Genomic DNA, 23,156 nt, shown 5'->3' on the forward strand with positions numbered 1-23,156 from the left:
ATATTTAAAAAGAAAAATAAACTTATGAAGAGTATATAATGAAATTTGTAAAGTACTAATAACACTTTCCTTTCCAAAAACAACAAAAGAACAAAAACAAATCGAGACCCAAGCAAGTAAAAGGATAAGGTATGGAATTTAAAGGATAGACCAAATCTGGAACCTGCATTTAAGTTTCACCTTCTTACGAAAAACTTACGTACACAACATATCTTGTGTTGCCACGTGTGAATTCCAGCAAAAACAAGATGTACACACGCTAGAAAGAGGATGAGTTAATTTTCCATCTACCCTCTTTGATTCAACTAGATTTAACTCAAAAAGAACACTTCTACAATCCTTGCATTTTAAATGAAGAGGGAGAAGGACTTATATACAACAAGTTTACTGTCGATATAATGTTATGTTTCAATCCACTAATGTCATATTATGTGTAAGTTTTTTTTCATATGACATAATATTATTGGATCGAGACGTTATGATGAATCTGTTTCATGCAAATTGTTATTATAATGAAACACATGTACTTAGTCACTTAACAATATTACAAAAAGAAAATTTCAAGAGCACGTGTCAAATTGTAATCTATCTTTAAAAATAAAAAAAATAAAAAACTAATGAAAAGAATTTGAAAACTGTAAGTTTTAATGATGAGGAAAAAATAAGAGGTAAAGTAAATAGTACCAAAATTGATTCTTTAGTGTAAAAATATAATTTTTTGTTTAAATAAACAGTACTGGAAGTTTTTCTTAAAATTTTCTTAAAAAAAAACCCCCAAACATGAAAGCCATGTATTTTTTTTATTCCCTCAAGAAATTGGTAAGCAAAGAAGCAATTAAAGAAGCTCACAAAAGACTAAAAATCAAAAGAGAGAGAGAGAGTAGGCCCTGCAGCAACTTTCCCAATGAAAGCCAGGCATCAATGATCAAGGGATCCCCTCCCTAGAGATCTTAAGAATCAACGAACACAGATCATTAATAAAAAATCGTGCGATCATAACTTTTTTCTTTTTTATATTTTTTACGCAAAACGATGATATTTTATTTTTAAAAATATAAAAAACATTTAATTAGGACCACATAATTTTTTATCAACGGTTCGTGTTCGTTGATTCCTAAGATCCCCAAGAAGGGATCCAGCGAGGATCCAAATCCAATGATCAATGCTCCATCAAAGTCCTAGATACCTCACTCATGAAAGTAGCAAAACACAACAATTTCAAATTTTGCAACCAGTCAACTGCAAGTACATCTAAAAGCAAAAATACAGCAGGGACTCTCAACTATGTCGTCAGAAAAAGAGCTGTGCGTACACACCACAAGTTTGATAAATAACACAAGCTATTTTAATTCCATTTTCCTCCTTCATACAAGCTATTGGATAAGAATTTTCAGATACAACACAATTTATATAAATCACAGACCTGTCTCGTGTCCAAAGAATCGTTTGTAAAACCCTCACATACGACACTGCTAATTCCGAAAAACAATCTGTGAACCGATGCTACGGACTGAATCTTCACATCTCATCCTAATGTTTTCCTTTTTGGCTATGGAAAAATCAAAATCATGTAAATGCAGGGCCGCAAGAAACTTACAACTCTTTCAAAACTCTACATTGAGTAGGCTGGGTGTTGATCTCCTTCCTGAACAATTTTGAGCTGCCACTCTTTTCTACGTACATTAGCTTAAGTTATGACGCTTGGACCCAAGAAATTGGGTTGACAGATTTGTCTAGTTGCTTCGGTGCAAGGGAGGCTGAGGAACCTCAACTTTAAATGGTTCACACAGTGCAAAGCATACCATGCTGAGGACTACGCTCCAGAGGGTACATGGTTGCACTTTTCACATATTTCTGATGGTCTATTGCGGCCTTTCTTAGACTTAGAAATGATGTAAGCTTTAGTTTGACTTGCTTCTTTACAATTGAACACATACGCAGTGGATCTACATACCCTGCTCCAACTCTCCTATAGTCATAAACAAAAGCATAATTAACACTTTTAAGTGGAACAATATAATCAAATACTTGCAATAGAAAACCGTTGCAATACAATGCAGAACTAAAAATCAGAAATGTACAGGAAAGATAGAGCACCAGGTGACGAATACAAGTTCCCTATATAAACAACCGGATATTGAGGAGAACTTGCATTTTTTTAAGTTCCATCAATGTAATAGAACCTCTTCTCTTACCCTATTTATTAACTTATTTCATGAGTTTTATTGATAGTCAGTAGCAATGAGCCAGCTGACTACAAGCAATAGGACTTATATCCGCTGACTGGGATGGGATTGTTGGGTTGCATCAGAAGTTCCTAACTGTAATAGCGATACATGAGATTCATAAAGATATATGACTCAATCTTGGTTGAACCTTGAACTCAAGGTCGCAATAATAGTTGCACATTTTAAAGAATCAATTTGACTTTTTTCATTAAAAAGTAAATAAAATTTTTAAGTTACCTCAACAATTTCTCTGATGCAATTCTAGCAGCAGTAACTAAATTTCGTTCTGGTACCCATTGGACAACACGGTTTGGATCAGCTCGAAGAGGCGAATGAATTTTGATAAGCTTAACAAGAGAAAAATAAAACGTATTAATAACATAAGAAAAATTACCCACTACACATAAACCGTTTCTCTCAGAAAATAAGCACAAGAGGTAAGTACTTTTCTCAAATAGACAAACAAGAGACGCTACAGTTCTGTACACTTAAAACTTATTTGAATAGGCTAAAACTGTTACCGTCTGGGATCCATAAAAGGAGGTTTCTTCCCCCATAGCACTTTCAAGAAACTTCTACTAATATTGCTTGCTTATGCAGATTACGGAATGACAAAAGGAGAAAATAAAACACTTACACCCAAACACTCCATCATCTGGTAGTATGCCCTACCATGTAGAGGAGTATGGCCTTGTCGAGCTTCTGAGAAATATCTAGTCCTGAAAAAGTATGTTCAAGATCCTTTATCAGGTAAACATTTTAAAATTGTGAAGTAGGGCATGTTGGCAGCAGGAGCAGAAGGGAATTCCTTTTACCATTCTTTATATCCTGGATCTACAGTGAAACCATACATATCGACTGAGTCACATATAGAGAGCCCAAATTCAAGAGCCTTGAGCCCAGTTCCTTTTGCGGCAGAACCAAAGGATGCACCTAGCAGGAGATATACATGATTTTTTATTGGAATTTCCTGCAGATGGTAATCAAAATTTGTACAAACAAAACATCAGTACTCATTGCAGGTAAAGAAAACATATGCAGCAACAAGTACTTGGTTTGAGTGTTAAGACATCATGTTATTGAATAGCAATATACAAACCCGAATCATCTGGTTCATAGCGTCGTGAATTGTTGTTTTGATGATCAATACTTCCTTTCTTGACTCTGCAAGAATTTTATACTTAGTGTTCCAGTAAATATGCCATATTTATTTATAACGATGTGGACCCTTTATCATACCATCTAACTCCACGACTTTATCAAGAGCTTTAGCAGATCCCCTATTAAGAAGCCGAAATGTGCATTTCTTCCCCACATAATCAGTGTAGTTCTGCAGAAGAACAAGGTAAGAAGTTTTCTCAAAGTCAAGTAAACATCACTATCCATACTCCTAAACTAGAGTTTGCTTGACCTGAATTGGTGCACCATTTTCTCTAATAACTGCATCATAACCATCAATCTCCTTCCCAAACCTTGTTTTCAAAAGATCTCCTGAGTTTCCAATCACAGCACATCGGCGAAACATCCGTGGAACATATGGTGGTGTTTCAGGGAGTACCAGTGAAAGTTTTTCCACGCATAATGTTTTATTCTTACAGCGGTTGCTGCAATATAGAAATACAGTTAATCAACTACATGCTCATCCAATAACTATTCATTCTGAAACTAGTATCATGAACAGTACTAACAGGCGATCTCCTTTATTAATCCTACGCCACGCATAATCCTCCCATCCATTTGGTAAAGAATCAATGAACTCCCTGGTCAGTATTGTGGTACTATTCCGCACCTGAGCAATCAAATCACTGAATAACAAATCAACTGTAAAGCATAAAACATAATCAAAACTAACATTGAAAAGGTAGATATAAAAAGGAAGAAATTGATTTCCACATGCAAAGTTGCATGTTTCAATTGATGACATAGCAATGAAAGATCTCAGTTCTTAAGTCTTTTGCAAATCTCTACAAATGATAGAACACTAACCTGTTCCCATGTAGCCACAGCCTCACAAAGATTAAACTCATATGATAATCCTTCAAGCTCACCGGTTTTGGTATCCTTCTGTTTACACATAAAATTCAGACAATAGATAAGCCCACGGGAGCAACTCAAATTAGTCTACAACCAAATCATCTCCCAAAGAGATGCCGAGACATTCCAACTTCTAAAGAGTATTGCTTGAAGAGACCATGAATCAATAGAAAACGGAGTTTACCACCGTTTCTTTTCATTTTAAAGATTATGGTATCTTATCCCTATTCCCAACTCAAATGGCAAATACACGCAATTGTCGATAAAATCTCATTCGCAAATGCAGAACATTTCAACCGGGAAAAAGAACTCACCCATTTAGGAATGGTGTCAGCAGGAAACTGCATTGTGACTTGACAGTAATCTTTGCCGAGCGCGGCTTTCAAACCTAATCCATTTGCAGCCTGCATCACAATCATATTAATATGACATCCCAACCTTACAACATTTCTGACAACACAAACAAAACCCATTTTGTAGTACCTCAATTCAACATAAATTACCATGTTCTACCAAGCACAAGCATGCAAATTTTACAGTATATACACTAAAAAATCCAAAAAAAAAAGAAAAAAAAAAGAAAAATGAATGTCAACTGATATCAGTACATATATAATAGAAGGTCCAGAAGGCTCACCACACACTTCTGGAAACCGGTGCGCAAAGAATGCAGCGCCTCCTCATCTTCTTCCGTAAGTCGATGCGTCTCATCTGCACCACAGAATTGAAACCACACACATAAACATACACAAATTCAACACTTGTAGAGAGAGAAACAGGAGAGAGAAGGAGAAAGATAAGCATACAGAGATCGGAGACGCCGATGATGTAGATGAGAATGGCGACCAATCCGAACAGAACAGAAACCACGAACGCCAACTGCAAAAGCCTCATCGGCTTCACAAGATTCAAACTTTCTGGCGACGCGCAGCTCTGAGTTTCTGATAATTTGAAGATTTGCTTTCGAAACGCTACCTCTGACTCTGAGCGAGCGAGCTCTGGATCTCGAGAAGAACTCGCTTTGCTTTCTTGCTCCTTGTGCTTACAGAGCTCCGACTAACAGGAAACAAGAACAAAGAAGACCCGCGTATTTGCAGTTGTACGTAGCCCAGTTCATTGAGGCCCAGATTTCCAGGACCGACTTTTAACTTAATTGATGTATGGGCCTAAAAGCCCATGACACCTCAAACTAAGCTAAATTGTAAGGAGATTTGAGCCTACGAGAATATTTTGATGATTTGATTCTTCCGTCAGATATTTTCCAATTCGAAACCCTCCAGCTATGATGCATGGGCTGCTCGAGTTTTAGATTAATTTTTTAGCTTCAGTGTTGAAGGGGGAGGATAATAGGTTAGAATTATGCTAGTTCAAAGTTCGAATGCTTTCTGTGGAATGTGTTTGGGCTTGAAATACTGGGTTTGGGACGAAGAGAGATAATTTAGTTGAAAGATTGTGATTCTCGGCCCAATGGCGATTTCTATGGCCCTAGCTTAGAAATATATAATATGATCGAGTCATAGCTGAGATAGGGCATTTAAAGTATTAGATCTAGGCATGGCTCGGTCGAGTCTTGATTGAATCCAAATTGGTAAGAATCAAAACATATTCTGGTAAGATTCGAAGAATCAAAACATGCGAATGATCAGATAAAAAGTGAATCGAATGCATAAGAGGACTAAGTTCAGAGTCCTAGTTCAAGTAAAAAAGGTCGAGGTCTGATAGAGATGAGGTTTCGGCAGGATAGGGTTATGATGAGAAAATGTCAACAATATCTTGATGTGTGATAGTCCTATTGGGATTCTACTTCGGTAGACTTGGTCATCAAGAAATTCATCCCTATAAATCCAAGGTGCTTTATAACAAAAAAATGACCTTTAACTCAACAAACAATTCTCTCTGGATATGTTCCTCAAAAAATCCAATTTGTACGGATTCTTCCCCTAACTAAAGAAGAGATCTTGGTGGAATTGCCGCGTATGAAATTGAGCACTCAAACGCTGTACACGAGACACTTCTCACATGTTCTGAGAAAAACACCAATTATCCTAATTCTACTGTACATTACTTCAAGTTTATTGGTTATCTATCCAAGTCTCAGCCAACGAGGAGACTTGATTCACTTCATTAGGTTCCTAGCCGAGTGAAGTGTTCTATGATTGATTATTCTCAAGTGCACTTCAAAGTTCGGCATTCAAATGGCCGAACAACATTCAAAGACACTCATCTATTTTGAGTGCATGTGTACATACAGCTTGATATCGATTCAGAACATCTATATTTTCACAAACATAGTTGAGGCAGTTGAACCTGGTGCAGGAGATCCTGAACTTTGCAATGATTTAAGCAACCTTGTCTTCAGGTTCTAAAGCCTAAGGCTATGGCACGTTCCTTCCTCGGCTGTGATTGCTTGAGTACAGAAGTCAACAGTGCATTCAACACCACCATCACATCTATTCTACTCGTCGACCGAGCTCGGTCATGAGTTGGCATGCCTGCATTCACCATAATGATGTAGTTAGCTTATTCATTGCTCGATCTGCACACCACACAGCCTCATTAGTTTTTAAAAGTAATATAAGGAAAAACAAATAAGGCTTCGAGCTTTTACTGTACCAAAGTAAAATATACAAAAGAAATCCATCAGGATTTTGTGTACCACAATGAACATCAACATTTTTTTGATACAACAATATATTCATATTAAAATGAGAGAGGAATAAATTAGTATTGAACTCATTATTCCTATAGCTCGTACCTAAGACCTCTCACATACAAATAAATAGGAATATCATTAGACTGTATTATTAAGTAGCACCACGATCACATCTATCAATACCAACTAATGTGGTTTGTTTGTAAGTGAATGAGGTTCATACCAAGCTAAACATAAACAAGTAAAAATTTGGAATATGAGTTGTTGAATTTGAGATGGTACCAACATCACATAATCAAAAGTCCAAAATATTTTATCCGTCTTCAGTCTTCTAGCTAAAAGAAAACCAAAATTTGTTATGTTGAAACAAAACAAAGGGGGGCCTAGTGCCTACATTCTTATGGGAAAATGTAGCTTTGTGTTCAAGGATCTCGTTATGTCATTAATTGCATATTAACCATCAATAATATTTGGTAGGCCGTTTTTAAAACGAAGAAAGAAAAAAATATCATAGAACAATTTTGTTGTTGCATTTACAAGAATGCATGGAAAAAAAATATAGCAAACCAATTGGAATAATCGAAATCCTAATTCCTTGTCCACTTTTCGGGCAAATGCCCAAATTGCCCATGCCCTTTAGATGCAAAGAGAGATATGGACACCACCCTATTAAATCAGTGTCACCTTCTTTCCTCTTCATCCATAGACAAAAGGGACAATGCCATTCAATGGCCAAGGGGTCCTTCGCATGCAGCTTTGCTTTCACGTAGGGCTATATATGTGGGGGCCACGGTCGAGCTCTCGGCCCCACTGGCCTGAACCCTGGGGTCCCCCATGCACCGCCCCAACCATTGTGCTTAGTTTGGTCTTTAACGTCCTTATCTTTGAAAGGCAGAGAGTGGTTGCAGGAAGATTGTTGAGTGAATGCGCCTTTAGGGTTTTAGTCGAGCTAGCTAGTCTTTATTTGTAAGCTTTGGTTTGTTTGTGACAAGCAAACCAGATAACATCGGCAACAATGTTTCTTGTCTTGCTTGCGATCTTTCCCGGAAGTAGTGGTCAATTTGTGTTTGCATTTCTACACACACCATGTTCTAAGTTTTGCCGCATTAATCGTAGGATAATACTTAAGCATATTCTATGCGGAGGTGCACATATCTCCTGTTTGTAAATAACGTATCTTGATCGAATCAAATTAACGATTGGCCATGGAATCGTTTAATACCTAATCTTTATTGAAGATCACTCCTACAAAAAACCATTTGAATTGGAGATCGTTTAATCATCCAAATATATCAAATAAATGGACAGTTTATCATGAATATGTTACTTAATACCTACACCGTCAATTTATTCTATACATTTGGCTGACTAAATGATCTCTGATTAAAATGATTTTTTGTATGGATGATCTTCAAATGAAGATTAAGAAATTGAATGCTTCTGATTATGAAATTTAAAATACTCGTAATGGGGGAATAAATTCATCTCAAGAAAGGAATGCAAGCATTATCCTTAATAGTATTAAAACTGACAAATTTCATAACTAAATATGTTAAAATGAGAAACTTGTTAAAAAAAAATTTCTTTTAAATGAGCAACTTGTGATGTTCATTGCCTCCTAATTATCACGCCTTGATCATCTCCATTAATTGGCAACTTGATTTTTGCCTGCATAATCTAATTATTATTGATGTCCATTATTAATCTGGCTTGATGAGAAATTATATATGTTTAGTATATACATATATAGATAGTTATGTATGCATGTCATTGATTGTATCATTTGTCGAACCAAAATAGATATACACACACACACACACGCGATCCATCGATTCAAAGTGGCATAAATTGCTAGAAGCAGCTTTCTAGTTTGTAAATAATTTAATCATGATTATTGATGTCGATAATTGCCCAGAGAAAGAAGAAAATTATTGAAATCAAATTAAGTGACTTCTACTTCAAGTGACTAGCTAGCTGAGATCATAAGTCAAACTTATTGATGTGTATACATCTATCTGGGCTGGCATGATGGTCTACACCTGACTAATATAGATCACTCTAGAATTTAGAGGTCGTGAAAGTGAGAGTCCAAGTAATCATATATCTATGATTGCACTGCTAGCCAATATGAACACGCGAATTATGTTAATTATTAATTAAGCTCTTGATTGGTACACGAATTATATATCCCTCTTGTTTGGCCTTGTCAATCCTATTTGCGTGTGTGTGTTTGCATGGGATGTGTTATGTATATGTGCATCCACATCACATATCAAATGGTGACGATGGTGATCCGCGGTGATGGTGTTTTATTAGTTTTCTGGGGTATAGAGGGTGTGCATTTGTTGGTCTAGCATCCAACTCCACGGCCTCATACAACCAATTACATTTTTTTTATAAAGCTTGATTAGCAAACAATTTTTTATACAAATATTATAACTAACATTAGATGTCGTCATCTATTTTTATTAAATATGAGTTTCAAATTGAATTTCATATCCCAAAAGATTGATATTTAGTGGAAAGCGAGTAAAGGTTTGTAACCCTAATTTGTATTGAACTCCTATGAATGTGTTATATTTTGGAGTTACCAACTCTGTTTTGGCGTACCGTTTAGTCTGGGGACATAGCAAAAGACATTAAGGCCATCTCCAACCGAGGGCTGGCCAGAAGACTCATTTTAGCCCTTTGGCCCTCCAGGATATTAATATTTTAATGAACAGTACATGACCATATTTGCCTCCATCTCCAACCGAGGGCAAAAGGACCAAACATAATTTATTATTTAAAAACTACAACTTAAATTCAAACCCAATGGCTAAGTGACGTCAGTTAGCCGTTGGATTTGAATTTTTTTCTTTCTATAAATAGGGTGAATATTGGGCTATAATTCACACAACTTTGAATTCAATCTATTTCAATTCAATCTCATTCAATTCAAGTTTGCAATGAATTCCAACTTTGGATCCTCTTCGGATTCCAACTGAGGGCCTTCATCCAATTCCAAATTGGAAGAAAAATGGGCGCAAATGAGACAAGAAGGTGAGGAGTCTGATGAAGAAGTTCAAGTAAAGCACAACAAACAAAACAAAGCAGTAGTCATGGCTGCGGTCATGGTGTGTCAGCCAACTAAGGAACAACTTCAATGAGGTGGCTCTGTTGCTGGTCGCTCTTACAAACCACGAGACAGAGCGATGATGCATGTCAATCTGATGAATAACTACTTCAACCCCAAGTTAGTGTACACAGAAAAGGATTTCAGAAGTCGCTTCCAGATGAGGCGTCATGGTTTCGAGCGTTTACTTCGTGATGTCCAACAGGTCAATCCATACTTTTGACAAAAGCAGGACAGAGCAGGCCGCCCTGGTTTCTCACCTCATTAGAAGGTTACTGTTGCACTTCGAATGATGGCCTATGGCTCCCCATCTGATTCGATGGATGAAACCCATGGTATGTCTGAGTTTACATGCCTTGATACTCTTGAACAATTATGTGACACAATTGTTCAGGTTTACAAAGACGAGTACCTTCGCGAGCTAAATCAAAAAGGTCTGAATCGGCTCATTCGCAAAGCTGAAGACCGTGGGTTTCCGGGCATGATATGGTCATTAGACTGCATACATTGGGATTGGAAGAATTGTCCCACTGGATGGCAAGAAGGCTTTAGCGGAAGGTCGAGAAAGCCAACTGTTGTGTTAGAAACAGTTGCCTCATATGACACATGGATTTGGCATGCTTTCTTTGGAGTCCCTGGATCCCAAAATGACATTATAGTTCTTGGGCGTGCACCTTTCTTTAATCGCTTGGCGGAAGGTAAAGCACCTTAACTTGACTACTAAATCAACGACCATCAATACAATATGGGGCATTACTTGGCAGATGACATCTACCCAAAGTGGACGACACTTGTCCAAGCAATTCCAAACCCTAGGAATGAGGCGGAAAAGTTGTTTACCTTACACCAAGAGGCATACCATAAAGATGTTGAGAGAGCTTTCGGTATTCTACAAGCACGGTGGAAGATCATCAGTGAACTGGCAAGAGGGTGGAGTCGAGAAAATTTGAACTCCATCATGATGTCTTGCATCATATTACACAATATGATAGTGGAGGATAAGCGAGATGGGTATATTGATGTAGAGTCCGATGATGACCAAGAAGATCCAAATAGGTCAAGAAAGGCTCGTGCAAAAATATATGATGGGCTTAATTTACCTTTCAATCCAAGAACTGGTAGTTTCTCTATAAATGAATACATGAGGCTATAGAATGATATGTTCTCGTACCACAAACAACTACCTACAACAGGATCTTGTTGCACATCTTTGGGCCAAAAGAAACATGGAGTAGGCGTTTAAGTTTTATATTGTTAAATATTTTTAAAAATGTTGTTTAAGTTTCATGCTGTTAAATGTTTTTTTTATGTTGTATAATTTTTATGTTGGTTAATGTTATTTAATGTTGTTTCATATTGTTTAATATTGTTTCATGTTACTTAATTTAATTTAATGTTGTATAATGACTTAGGAAGTTATAGGAAAAAAATAGAATTAAAAAAAATGAAACAAATTTTATAAAATAGAAGTTATAGGAAAAAAATAGAATTAAAAAAAATATGAAACAAATTTTGTGAAATAGAAGTTATAGGAAAAAAACTAGAATTAAAAAAAAAGTTATAGGAAAAAAATTTTAAAAAAAATTATGAAACAAATTTTGTGAAATAGAAGTTATAGGAAAAATGGAATTTAGAAAAAAAATAGAAACAAAATTTGTAAACTAGAAGTTATAGGGAAAAAATAGAATTAAAAAAAATGTATGAAACAAATTTTGTAAAATAGAAGTTATAGGAAAAAATTTATAAATAAAAATAAATAAATAAAACTGTAAAAAAAATAAAAAATAACGGCTAGTTGACATCAGCTAGCCATTATATTCAAAATTTTCCATGCTATTTGTGTCGGTTATAACCGACACTATTTCTTTTATTTCTGTCGGTTATAACCGACATTTAAAAAAATAAATCCAGCCAGCCCGCTGCCTGGCTGCATATGGCCAGCCCTTTAGCCCTTTCAGATCTCATGGACCCCACGAGCTCTTTGGCCTAGCCCTTGGTTGGAGATAGTTTTCAGACTATTTTCGGCCCTCTGACGCTCTGAATCCTTCGATTGGAGATGACCTAACCTGTCATCAATGTTGGTGGGATATCTCCTATATTAAAATATTTTTTTTTTACTATTTGACTTTATTTGTTTGATAAATATTTACCACATATTTAAAAGATACACTACGCAATGTCTTTAGTTACATAAAAGTTTATTCCCACATATATACGGAGCTAAGTTTGCCAAGTGCCTTTTTTCATGGGACATAACAGATTTAGAAAGTGTCGACCTATAGCAAGTCAGCTGTGGACCTAATTATATATCTTCATTTTATCTTCTTCTAAAGTAAGCTGGTATAATAAATGACAATTATCTTTTAAGTTTAGACACCTGACTTGTCATGGAAAAGTTGATATAAATTGCTTTTATACGTGTGGCTTTGCTAGCTGGAGAGCTTGGAGATGCTCTCATTGTTCCAATAGAAGGAGATAATGATGATTAATTGCCTAGACTACCCATTTACTCAAATTAGTGAAATTCTCCTGAACTTAGTGGAATATTATGGAATATGGAAGACAGAACTTAGATAAGATTAATTAACATTCTTAAACTTGTTTCGGTTTTCATTATAACCGACAGTTAGATAAGATTCCAGCTGCTAATTAGCAACTATACAAGACACACAAATTGATACAAACAATGTTTAAAAGGAAATGGTAATTATTCTCCTAATTAATTTTTTTTAACATTTCCAAAATACAAAAAAAAAATTAAAATAAGTTTGTACTATAATTTATATAAAAAGGTTTCAATTTTTAATCTTAGATCTACTCATTCGTAAATTTTTAATCTTTAAAATTACCCATTCTTATAGATGTTATGTATAAAATGTACTAATTTTTTAAATGTAAAATGTACCCATTTTTTATTATGTAAAATTCATTCACATTTTCAAATTCATTTTTTAAACTTTTATGGTTACATTCATTTTTGTTGATTTGAGAATGAATTCATGTCAAGTTAATTCGAATAAATTTATTACTGTTATTAAGCCTAACATCTATCTCCTTTTTTGTTTTGTTTTTTTTTTTTTTTTTTGAAAAATATACCCATATTGGGGGTTTGAAGAATCTAATAAAAATTTGATGGTACAATAATTTTTGGTTCATTTTGATGAATTTACCCATGTTTATGTATTTATATATGTATACAACATGTTTTGTGTGTGTATATATGTACATACTTTTTATGGAAAAACATGATTTTCTATTGATTATGAATTTTCTTCTACAGGTTGGAGGTATAATTTATCTTTTAATATTTTCAATTTCACAAATTATGGGTTTTATTTAAAATCTCATTAATACAAACAACTACAAATTTCAATTTTTAAGATAAAAAAAATATAATAATCGACATGGAATTAATATATAGTAATGTTAGAGACTTCGATAAAAAATTAAAACCAATAATGTTTGAGTCATAGAATATTGGTAGCTAGAAACTGCATTCAAAGTCTTCCTTGTTTTATTACGGCCGAAGGGGGGAAACACGCATATATACTTCTTTTGTAGAGATGATTCAGATGAATGAAATATGAAAGGGTTCCATTGATATCTTAGTTCTTAAGGATACTAAGACTCGGATCAATTATCCAGAGTTTGATTTGAGATTTATCATGTGGTGTGGTAGTGTTAATCTTTTCCGAGCTTACTTTTGGAACAGCCATCTTGTTTCAGTTGAGCCAAATGGCAAATGTGCAATGGTTTGCATACCAAACAAAATTAAATTTTGTAGGCCAGCATTCTCCTTTGATTGGTCATGATTTGATATAAGGGTAACCTGCTGAAATAATCAATATATAGCCATGATATATTATTTTTGAGTATGACCTTCTCAATATGTGTATCTATGGATGAAAAAAATGTTATGGATTTACATTTTTATACCATGTGTGTAGATATCACGTCTTTATCTCGTTGTATGTTAACATTTGTTGTATATATCGGTTATCACATCAAATAATAAAGAAAATATCTATGTATATATAGCATGCTTTTCGATTCATGAACACCTGTGAAAGATAAAAAAAAAAAGAAAAAAAAGAAAAAAAAAGAGGAATGAAATTAAAAGCAATAATCAAAGTTGGAGTCATCCATCGGTTGTTTCTTAGGCTCACCGCGCTCCACAACTTCAAGAGATGGGACTGGAAGCCTGGACAACTATTGAACAACATAATTGCCAAACATGGTTTACTTTATTCTCTTTGGAACCTGTCGAATACATAAAACAATACGTGTTTTTTCTGATACCAATGATATTGGGAGAACACCGAACTTGAAACATCAATTGCATGAGGTGAATGTTCTTAACTAGCTAACCGCGTTTGAAGCATATGTGCTTTAGAAGTATATGCAATTCTTAGGGTGAAACCATGCAAGTAGAGTGGATGTGTCCGACTGATTGTCAATGACAACAACATGTGGGTCAACGTAAAAAGTTTGTCGAACACAAAAACCACATGCATTGTCTTCCTCCATGAACCAGCTTAAGCATGTCGACCAATCCCAAGGAAAAGAGAATTTCCAAAACTAATATATGTGTCATTAGTTATGTTTATGGATATGTTCTATTTACAGGGCCATATTTAGTAAATAATTAATTTTAGTTATTTTTGTTTTTTACTGTAACCATTTTTTTTTTTTTAACAAACAATGGGGAGGGGGGTGTTAGTCTCACAATGGGCTAGTAATAATGTGGTTCAAATTCGCCTTTGGCGACAATCGAACCCAAGACATTTCACTTACAAGTGAAGAAGAATATCATTAGACCGTAAAACTAAATACCTTAATTAACCATATCAATTACAAAATAGTATAGGACACTACTACAAAAATAGTTTGCGCGGTGAAATAAGTTTGTTGCGCAAAGTAAAATTTCGTCGCGCATGGTTCGTCTCGCAAAGCTCGTGACGATAGGGTTTGCGCGACGAAAATTAATCTTCGTCGCGCAAAGATAATGTTGCGCAAAGCTTTGCGCGACGAAATATTTTAAATTTAAAAAATTTTAAATTAAAATAAATTAATTTAATATTTTTCATGACGAAATATTTTGTCGCGCAAGGTTTTTGACTTTTTGTTTTATTATTTCTCTTATATTAATTTAATTATATTAATTGTTTATGCAACGAATTATTTGGTAGTGCAAGATTTTTCGAATTTTTACTTTTTAAATTTAATTTAATTGTATGATTTTATTTTTTTTAATTACTTTGATTTAAATTGACATATGAAAAATAGTGATCAAATTATCCAATATATATAATATATTCAAAATGTACACATAAATTAACAAAGTACAATAATAAAATCCTAATACAAGTCTATTGTGGTGGTAGTGGCGGGGGATATGTTTCGATAGCGTCATAATCCTCAACTTTAGCCGTCAAAGTCTAGACGATTCCCTACAAAAAAAATTATATATGGTTAGATAACAAAATAATAACATAAAATTGGCATAATCTCCCCTAAAATTGGTATACCCCAAATTCGACCCCAAACTCCACTTCTCATCCTATACTCAACCCCAAACCCCGCACCAAACTCAAAACTAACTCCAGAAACATATTCTAATGAAAAAAAAATTAAAATTTGGGGAGAATATACCTTTTGTGTAGTATCCCACATCGCCCGTGAGGGCGTGGTCTTTGGGCCTTATATATCCATGCCCAGAGCTTTAACTTCAAGGAGGCCTTTTGGGGCTACGGCCTGCAAAAACAAAACCGTGCGGTAGCTGGGTGGCTGTGACATAGTCCAGGCCTAGAATGCCAAAGCGGACAATATCTGAGAGGTTGGAGTCTGGGATGTGACAATTTGGTATCAGAGCCAGACTCACGGCCGTGGTGTACCGACGAGGACGTCGGGCTCCCTAAGGGGGATGGATTGTAGTATCCCACATCGCCCGTGAGGGCGTGGTCTTTGGGCCTTATATATCCATACCCAGAGCTTTAACTTCAGAGAGGCCTTTTGTGGGCTACGGTCCACAAGAACAAAACCGTGCGGTAGCTGGGTGGCTGCGACATAGTCCAGGCCCAGAATGCCAAAGCGGACAATATCCGAGAGGTTGGAGTCTGGGATGTGACAATTTGGTATCAGAGCCAGACTCACGGCCGTGGTGTACCGACGAGGACGTCGGGCTTCCTAAGGGGGGTGGATTGTAGTATCCCACATCGCCCGTGAGGGCGTGGTCTTTGGGCCTTATATATCCATGCCCAGAGCTTTAACTTCAGGGAGGCCTTTTGGGGCTACGGCCTGCAAAAACAAAACCGTGCGGTAGCTGGGTGGCTGTGACATAGTCCAGGCCTAGAATGCCAAAGCGGACAATATCCGAGAGGTTGGAGTCTGGGATGTGACATTTTGGCAAGATTGAGAGTGAGTGAGAATGAGAGGGAGGAGTGAGTGTGAGAGAATTAGAGGAGATAGTGAGAGAGAGATGAGAGAGTGAGTGAGAGTGTGAGATAGTGAAGAGAGAGAAGAGAGATTAAGTGAGAGGAGTGAGTGTGAGAGAGAGGGCCGGATTTGAGGAGAGGCAAAGAGAGAGGAGAGGTAAGAGTAGAGAAAGACATTGAGAAAATTGTGAAGGAGTTATTTTGGTTTTAAAAATGGTATCACTTTGCGCGACGAAGGATATGAGTTTGTGTGACGAAATATTGGTCGCGCAAAGTCTTAAAAAAATTTTAAAAAAAATTCCCACGTACCATTTTTTTGCCTGCCCAAAATTTTAGAGTTTTGCGTGACGAAGTGTTGGTCGCACAAAGTTTTGCGCGACGAAGTATTGGTCGAGCAAAGTTTTGAGCGACGAAAAATTGGTCACGCAAAGTTTTGCGCGACCACTAAAAAAAATTTCCGCGGCCCATTTTTGGTGCCCGCCCAAATTTTTAGAGTTTTGCATGACGAAGTGTTGGTCACGCAAAGTTTTGTTGACCACTTGAATAAAATTTAAAAAAAAATTCTCGTGTCCCATTTTTGGTGGCCGCCCAAATTTTTAGAGTTTGGTCACGCAAAGTTTTGCGTGACGAAAAATTGGTCACGCAAAGTCTTAAAAAAAATTCCCACGTCCCATTTTTGACTCCCGTCCAAATTTAAGGATTTTGTGCAACGAATTATTGGTTCATCACGCAAAATTTATAAAAATAATTTTTATAAATAATAAAATTTACTGAAAATGTGACTTCCATTACTTGTGAATATAAGTTCATAACTATTAGGTCTTTACTCCCTTCAAATTCAATTTTTTTTTTTAAACCCACAATAATATATTTTTCTAACAAAAACCCAATTCGCACTACAATAATAAATTTAAAGCTACTTAATAAATATATATATACAATTCAATTTTTTAAGTGTTATACGTACAAAATAAATAAATTTAAAGCTACTTAATACACACACACACATACCATTCAACGATCCAATCGTCAAACTTGTTTGTATATATTTTGAGACCGCATACACCAAAAATCGCAAAAAACAAACATTTAAAGATCAAGTAACAGGACAAAACTTTTCGACGGGTATAAACAAAAAAATCACGATTTAAGGGTTATTTTAACTCTGATTTTGATGATTTTTTACAGCTACACTCCTTGACCCTATATGAATACAATGACTGAATTCGATCTTCAATTTAAAATATTTACACTAGTGGATACCACAAAATCTTATGTTATACTTAATGAAAATATAAATAAACTCTTTAAATGTTAGTGAATCTATTGTTTTGATGGGATATGCATTCTACGAAACTAGTTTCAACGATCCAACCGTCAAACTTGTTTGTATATATTTTGAGATCATATACACCAAAAATACCAAAAAACAAACATTCAGAGATCAAGTAATGGGACAAAACTTTTCGACGGTTATAAACGAAAAATCACGATTTAACGGTTATTTTAACTCCGATTTTGATGATTTTTTTTACAGCTACACTCCTTGACACTATATGAATACAATGACTAAATTCGATCTTCAATTTAAAATATTTACACTAGTGGAAACCACAAAATCTTATGTTATACTTAATGAAAATATAAATAAACTCTAAGTGTTAGTGAATTTATTGTTTTGATGGGATACGCATTCTACGAAACTAGTTTCAACGATCCAACTATCAAACTTGTTTGTATATACTTCGAGATCATATACACCAAAAATCACAAAAAACAAACATTCAGAGATCAAGCAACGAGACAAAACTTTTTTACGGTTATAAACGAAAAATCACGATTTAACGGTTATTTTAACTCCAATTTTGATGATTTTTTTACAGCTACACTCCTTGACGCTATATGAATACAATGAACTAATTCGATCGTCAATTTAAAATATATCTTTCTAACAAAAATTTGATCCGAACTATGATAATATATTTTTCTAACAAAAGCTCGATTTGAACTACAATAATAAATTTAAAGCTACTTAATAAATATATATACCATTCAATTTCTTAAGTGTTATGCGTACAAAATAAAAAAAGAAAATAAATTGGTTTAGGCGACGAAATATTTGAATTACGTCGCACAAAGATTTTAAAAAAATAATTTTTTTATTTTTTTAAAGACTTTGCGCGACGATATATTTTTCGTCGAGCAAGATTTTGGGCAACGAAGCTTAGAATTTCGTCGCGCAAAGTCACTTTGTGTGACGATGTGTTTTTTGTCGTGCAAGATTTTGCGTGACGAAGTTTAGAGTTTCATCGCGCAAAGTCACTTTGCACAACGATGTGTGTTTCGTCACGCAAAATTTGATCACACAAGGGTTTTTTTTACTAGTGGGAGGCCAATATTCAAATATTCTCTGCATTAATATTTTACTTACTCCTCTTTTTTTATTTTAAATTTAAGCGAAATTCTATAATGCATCAATATATGAGATGTTTTATTTTAATGGATGACTGAGTTTGCGTGGGTATAAAATTGGTGCATCACATACAACAGTGTATCATATGACTCTAAATTAAGTAAATCTTTTTTAATGTGCTTGAGATCCCCTGAAACTTTTATGTTTATTTATTTTCCTCCAAATCATAACTGTCGTTCCTTTGGTGAAACATTGTTACAATAGTCTGCCATCTTTACCGGGTTTGTTTATTTCTTAGATTCAGTTAATTACTACCAGAACAATTACTTCTTGGCTGGTCTATCTAGTAAAAGCATTTAATTGCAGCCCAGCATATGACTGTCATGTGACTTTATCAATTCAAAGAAATCAATGAATGTGGTCCTCTGCAAAATTTTATGAACGGTCACTCGAATTCTTACAATCACTTCCATACAGTGTGCGGATTTATGAATTTTTCTTTACATGAAAAACATTTGGTTAAAAAACTCAATTGGTTAAGATGTTCACTTCGTGCATTCGACATCTTAAGTTTGATTTTCTTAATTTCACCGTATTGGTCATATAAAAAAAACTTACAATGACAAGTTCAAGCTACCTCGCATGCCTCAACATGGAAATTAGTTAGCCTTTTTTTTTTTCTTTTGGGTAAGTGAGATGTAGGTCACTTATACGCACTGTTTAGCTGCTGCTCTAATTAAGCTCAACGGATGGTTCTGCCTAGAACCGTCGGGTGGATAATTTGGGGGAATTAACCTCAGGTCATCAGAGAAACCGATCAGTCGCACAATAACGCCAAAACAATACCAAAAAGATTCCACAAACAACAACTGCATAACCAGTCATGTCAACTGCAAGCCTACAGCAACAGAATCAAACAACCCTACTTTTAGGGTTTTACTTTCTCAATTCACGCACCACAAAAAAACACGGTTAAAAAAATAACTGAAATAACTAGAATAACTGAAACCATAGGAATTGGTCAAATACATTTAATGGTCAATATAATATTCTTCTTTTACATATTAAAATTCCAATTTTTCACCACCACCATATGGCTACGGGGCCTTGGAATTTGTGCATTGGATAATATAAGGCAAGGGATCTAGAAAAAGATTTGGTCTTTCATTGGTCGGTTGCTATCTGTTGTCCTTTTGTGTTCTTCTGCATCCACTGGTATTGCTTGCTGACCTTTATTCATGTTCAAAGCTCCCACTCCAATGGAACTGTAAAAATGAGAACCTTAAGTTTTTGATTCATTTTCCACGTCTGGTTTTCTTTTTCTCGGTTTTTTGCTGCTTTCTTGTAGTCTCTTCACAAACTGGAAAGACCAATTAAAAAAAGAAGAGAGCTTTGTAAGTTATATAAGTCAACAAGGTGGACAATAACAAAATTATGGTTTTTTTAATATGTTTCGGTGGATTCTATACGAAATGATTTTTGGCAATTGGTCATTCATCAAGAATTCATTGACAAAGATCTAATGCACTGAATAATTCATTGATCAAGATCTTATACATCGGAGTATAGTAAAAGTTTCGTACAATGATTAAAGGCTATAATAAACACAAGTACGTGGTATTACATTGATTTAACTAGTAATAATCTTATCAATTTGTGTATAATTATGTACTTCTTGTTTTTAAGTACGAGAAAGGAAATGAGGGCCAACCATATGCTGGTATGCTTGTGGGGCAGCTTTTTTGCATTATAATTAATTGAAAGAACACAAGTTGCTGTTGCTGAAACCACATGGATTATGAAAGTTTTGTCTTTGATCTTCCACATCCCACAACAAGCTCTCACTGTCCTGAAAACGATATATGTTTTGTCATGAACCTCAAGGTTAGAAAAAAATAGTATTAATTAATAATTCATTAATTAACATTTGTTTAAGTGATTTTCAAAAGAAAAATTGAAATTGGGTCAACAAATTAAGTCAGAAATATATACCTGAGAGAAGGTATTTGGCCTTTGAAGTAGATGTGAAGCGGAATTGTCCAGAAAGTGATAGTTGTTATTCGTGGTGATGGCGGCAGTGGCAGCGGCAGTGGTGGCAGTGATGTTGGTGGATGTATCAGCAAAAGGTGTGGACTGTATTGGGTCGCATTGTTGCGCAGATGGATATGGTGATTCCATGCTACACAATCTCTGCATGGCAAAAAATAAAAACCGAATTGTAATTACATTAGTAATTTTTGGTTCATGAATTAGGTTTTTTGAGAATGAAACTCTCGCGTCTCTATTCCGATTAGATACGAACGGAAGATTTTCATTCCTGTGTTTGAAAACGCTGTGAAGTGGGATTGAACATAACTGATACTTTTTAACTATGTACCTCTGGCTTAACCACTAAAGCACCCATGTCCATTCCAAAGTCAAAGAACATTGGATTCGAAGAAGCAAGTTTCAGTGAGAGGAACTGATCGAAAAAGAAAAAAAAATTAGTTAAATCACATATTCAATTAAGATAATAAATTAACATGTATGTGCGCGGATATCACAGTAAAAACTGTACCTCCACTTGATTTTGTAGGGACTGAACGTAATTGATAATTTCATCCAGCATGACCGCCCTTCCAGTTACCTAATTTATTTATAATAAAAAGATCAATCACATGAATCTAGTCAGAAAAATTACATAATATATACAAATAAGGTAATGACAAATAAGCAAGAGAGAGAGAAGCTGGTTCCACCTTGTCACAGCCAGGGACAAGTTTTTGCAGCATCTTCATCCTCTCACTAATTTTCTCTCTTCTTACCTAAAAAACCAGAGAAAAAAAGAATACACAATTATGAGATATAATAAAATGGTGGGCACGACAACAATTTTGGGAAATAAACTGTTGGGTATGTTTAATGAAATTTCATATTTTGTGTACCCTTTCTGCAAGGCTGTGACTATCTGTAGCCTCACCCCTCCTTGCTCTAACATGAATGTAGCCAGTTGGAGGTTCTTCTCTTACTTTCACCTGGTCTTTTTTATCTGATTTAATCTTCTTTTCCTCAGCTTTCTTGGTACCGCCACCAATCTTCTTTTGCTTCTTTCCCTTATGCTCTTGAGTACCCTAGTGGAGTACATCACCATTAAACCCCCCAAATTTCCATCAATTAATATCTGAAATTCTGTAGAACTCACATGGAAAAAGGAAAATTTACACATACAAGACCAGTTTTATAGCAGGTACCTTGTTTTGTTGTACGCGGTAGATATAAGACCATCTTAGAGACCATGTATTCACTATATATATATATATATATTATATAAATACCTTGGATTGAGCAGATTTGAAGGATGACCCAATTCTGGATTTTCTCTTCTTGTCCATAGGAGTTACTTTCTGAGTGACCTGCTCACCAATTTCAAGCCTATCCACATCCACAACAGTTGAGGACTCTGTGCTCTTGTTTTTGGTCACAGAAGGCTCATTCTCATTGTCACTAAAAGCAACCTTATGAGTGGAGCTGTGATCCATATTGCAGCTGCTTTCAACAGCTCTTGAATTATTATCAGCTTGAATTTCCCGGGTTAACGGCTCAGATGGGGAAAAGAAGTTACTGTAAATGATGATGTCATTGGTAGCCGGAGCGTTGGGCAAGAAAATTGAGTCAAGGCTGCCATTGTATGAAAAGGCTGCCATTGTATAACAATATATATATATATATCTGGAGAGAGAGAGAGCTTTTGAAAAATTGGAAAAATGGTTGAGAGAGTTGTATTAAAGAAAGTGATAGAAGAGGGAGGGGGAGAGAGAGAGAGAGAGAGAGAGAGAGAAGGAGCAAGTCAAGAAAAGTGGGTTGTCTGCGAGAAACCGAGTGGGAAGTGGCTTATATAAAGGTAAGGAGGGGCCGGGAAGTGGAGAGAAGGGAGACATCCAAAAGATGTATAAAATCTTTTGGTAACTCATTCCCATGCAAATTTTTTTCTGTACATTTGACCAGTCTTATCTCATCAATCCCTTTCTATCTTTTTTTTCTCTCTCTACATAAATATACATATAGGTATGGTTGTGTATAAAAGAAAAAAACAAAAACAAACAGAGAAAAATAAATAGCTTATACTATCAACTATGGGGGTATATATATTACTTAATTTTGACTATATAAAACTAAATATGCTTTTTTCTTTTGATACAAGTAATATTGTGAAATAGAAGAATCACATGCAACTTTTAATCATTTCAGCTATAAGTCCTTCACAGTAAAATATGTTTTATAGTGACCATGTAAATTGTAT

General features: G+C 35.2%; 2 protein-coding genes across 4 annotated transcripts; both read right to left on the reverse strand.

Moving 5' to 3' along the window:
* Nucleotides 1–1,322: 1,322 nt before the first annotated feature.
* Nucleotides 1,323–5,349, reverse strand: LOC137713263 (sialyltransferase-like protein 2). The gene is made up of 12 exons (XM_068452552.2): nucleotides 5,069–5,349; nucleotides 4,900–4,973; nucleotides 4,577–4,666; nucleotides 4,215–4,292; nucleotides 3,917–4,017; nucleotides 3,640–3,832; nucleotides 3,468–3,558; nucleotides 3,328–3,392; nucleotides 3,044–3,198; nucleotides 2,866–2,947; nucleotides 2,466–2,575; nucleotides 1,323–1,969 (listed from the first exon to the last, which is right to left on the reverse strand). Exons 1-12 carry the CDS (start codon nucleotides 5,154–5,156, stop codon nucleotides 1,783–1,785), a joined length of 1,314 nt encoding a protein of 437 aa, XP_068308653.2. The 5' UTR covers nucleotides 5,157–5,349; the 3' UTR covers nucleotides 1,323–1,782.
* Nucleotides 5,350–19,849: 14,500 nt separating this feature from the next.
* LOC137713781 (transcription factor BC1-like) lies at nucleotides 19,850–22,725 on the reverse strand. 3 transcript variants are annotated; one of them, XM_068453132.2, is made up of 8 exons: nucleotides 22,192–22,725; nucleotides 21,802–21,987; nucleotides 21,616–21,681; nucleotides 21,435–21,503; nucleotides 21,255–21,338; nucleotides 20,870–21,067; nucleotides 20,589–20,726; nucleotides 19,850–20,237 (listed from the first exon to the last, which is right to left on the reverse strand). In XM_068453132.2, the coding sequence occupies exons 1-7, from the start codon at nucleotides 22,558–22,560 to the stop codon at nucleotides 20,631–20,633; spliced, it is 1,068 nt and encodes a 355-aa protein (XP_068309233.2). In that variant the 5' UTR covers nucleotides 22,561–22,725; the 3' UTR covers nucleotides 19,850–20,237; nucleotides 20,589–20,630. The 3 variants fall into 3 exon arrangements, with proteins under 3 accessions (XP_068309233.2, XP_088539879.1, XP_088539878.1); XM_088683753.1 differs by having other exon boundaries at nucleotides 20,035–20,142; XM_088683752.1 differs by lacking the exon at nucleotides 19,850–20,237 and having other exon boundaries at nucleotides 20,386–20,726.
* Nucleotides 22,726–23,156: the final 431 nt, after the last annotated feature.

This window comes from Pyrus communis, chromosome 14, assembly GCF_041283825.1.
Source record: "Pyrus communis isolate YQ-2024b chromosome 14, ASM4128382v1, whole genome shotgun sequence".
NCBI lineage: Eukaryota > Viridiplantae > Streptophyta > Magnoliopsida > Rosales > Rosaceae > Pyrus > Pyrus communis.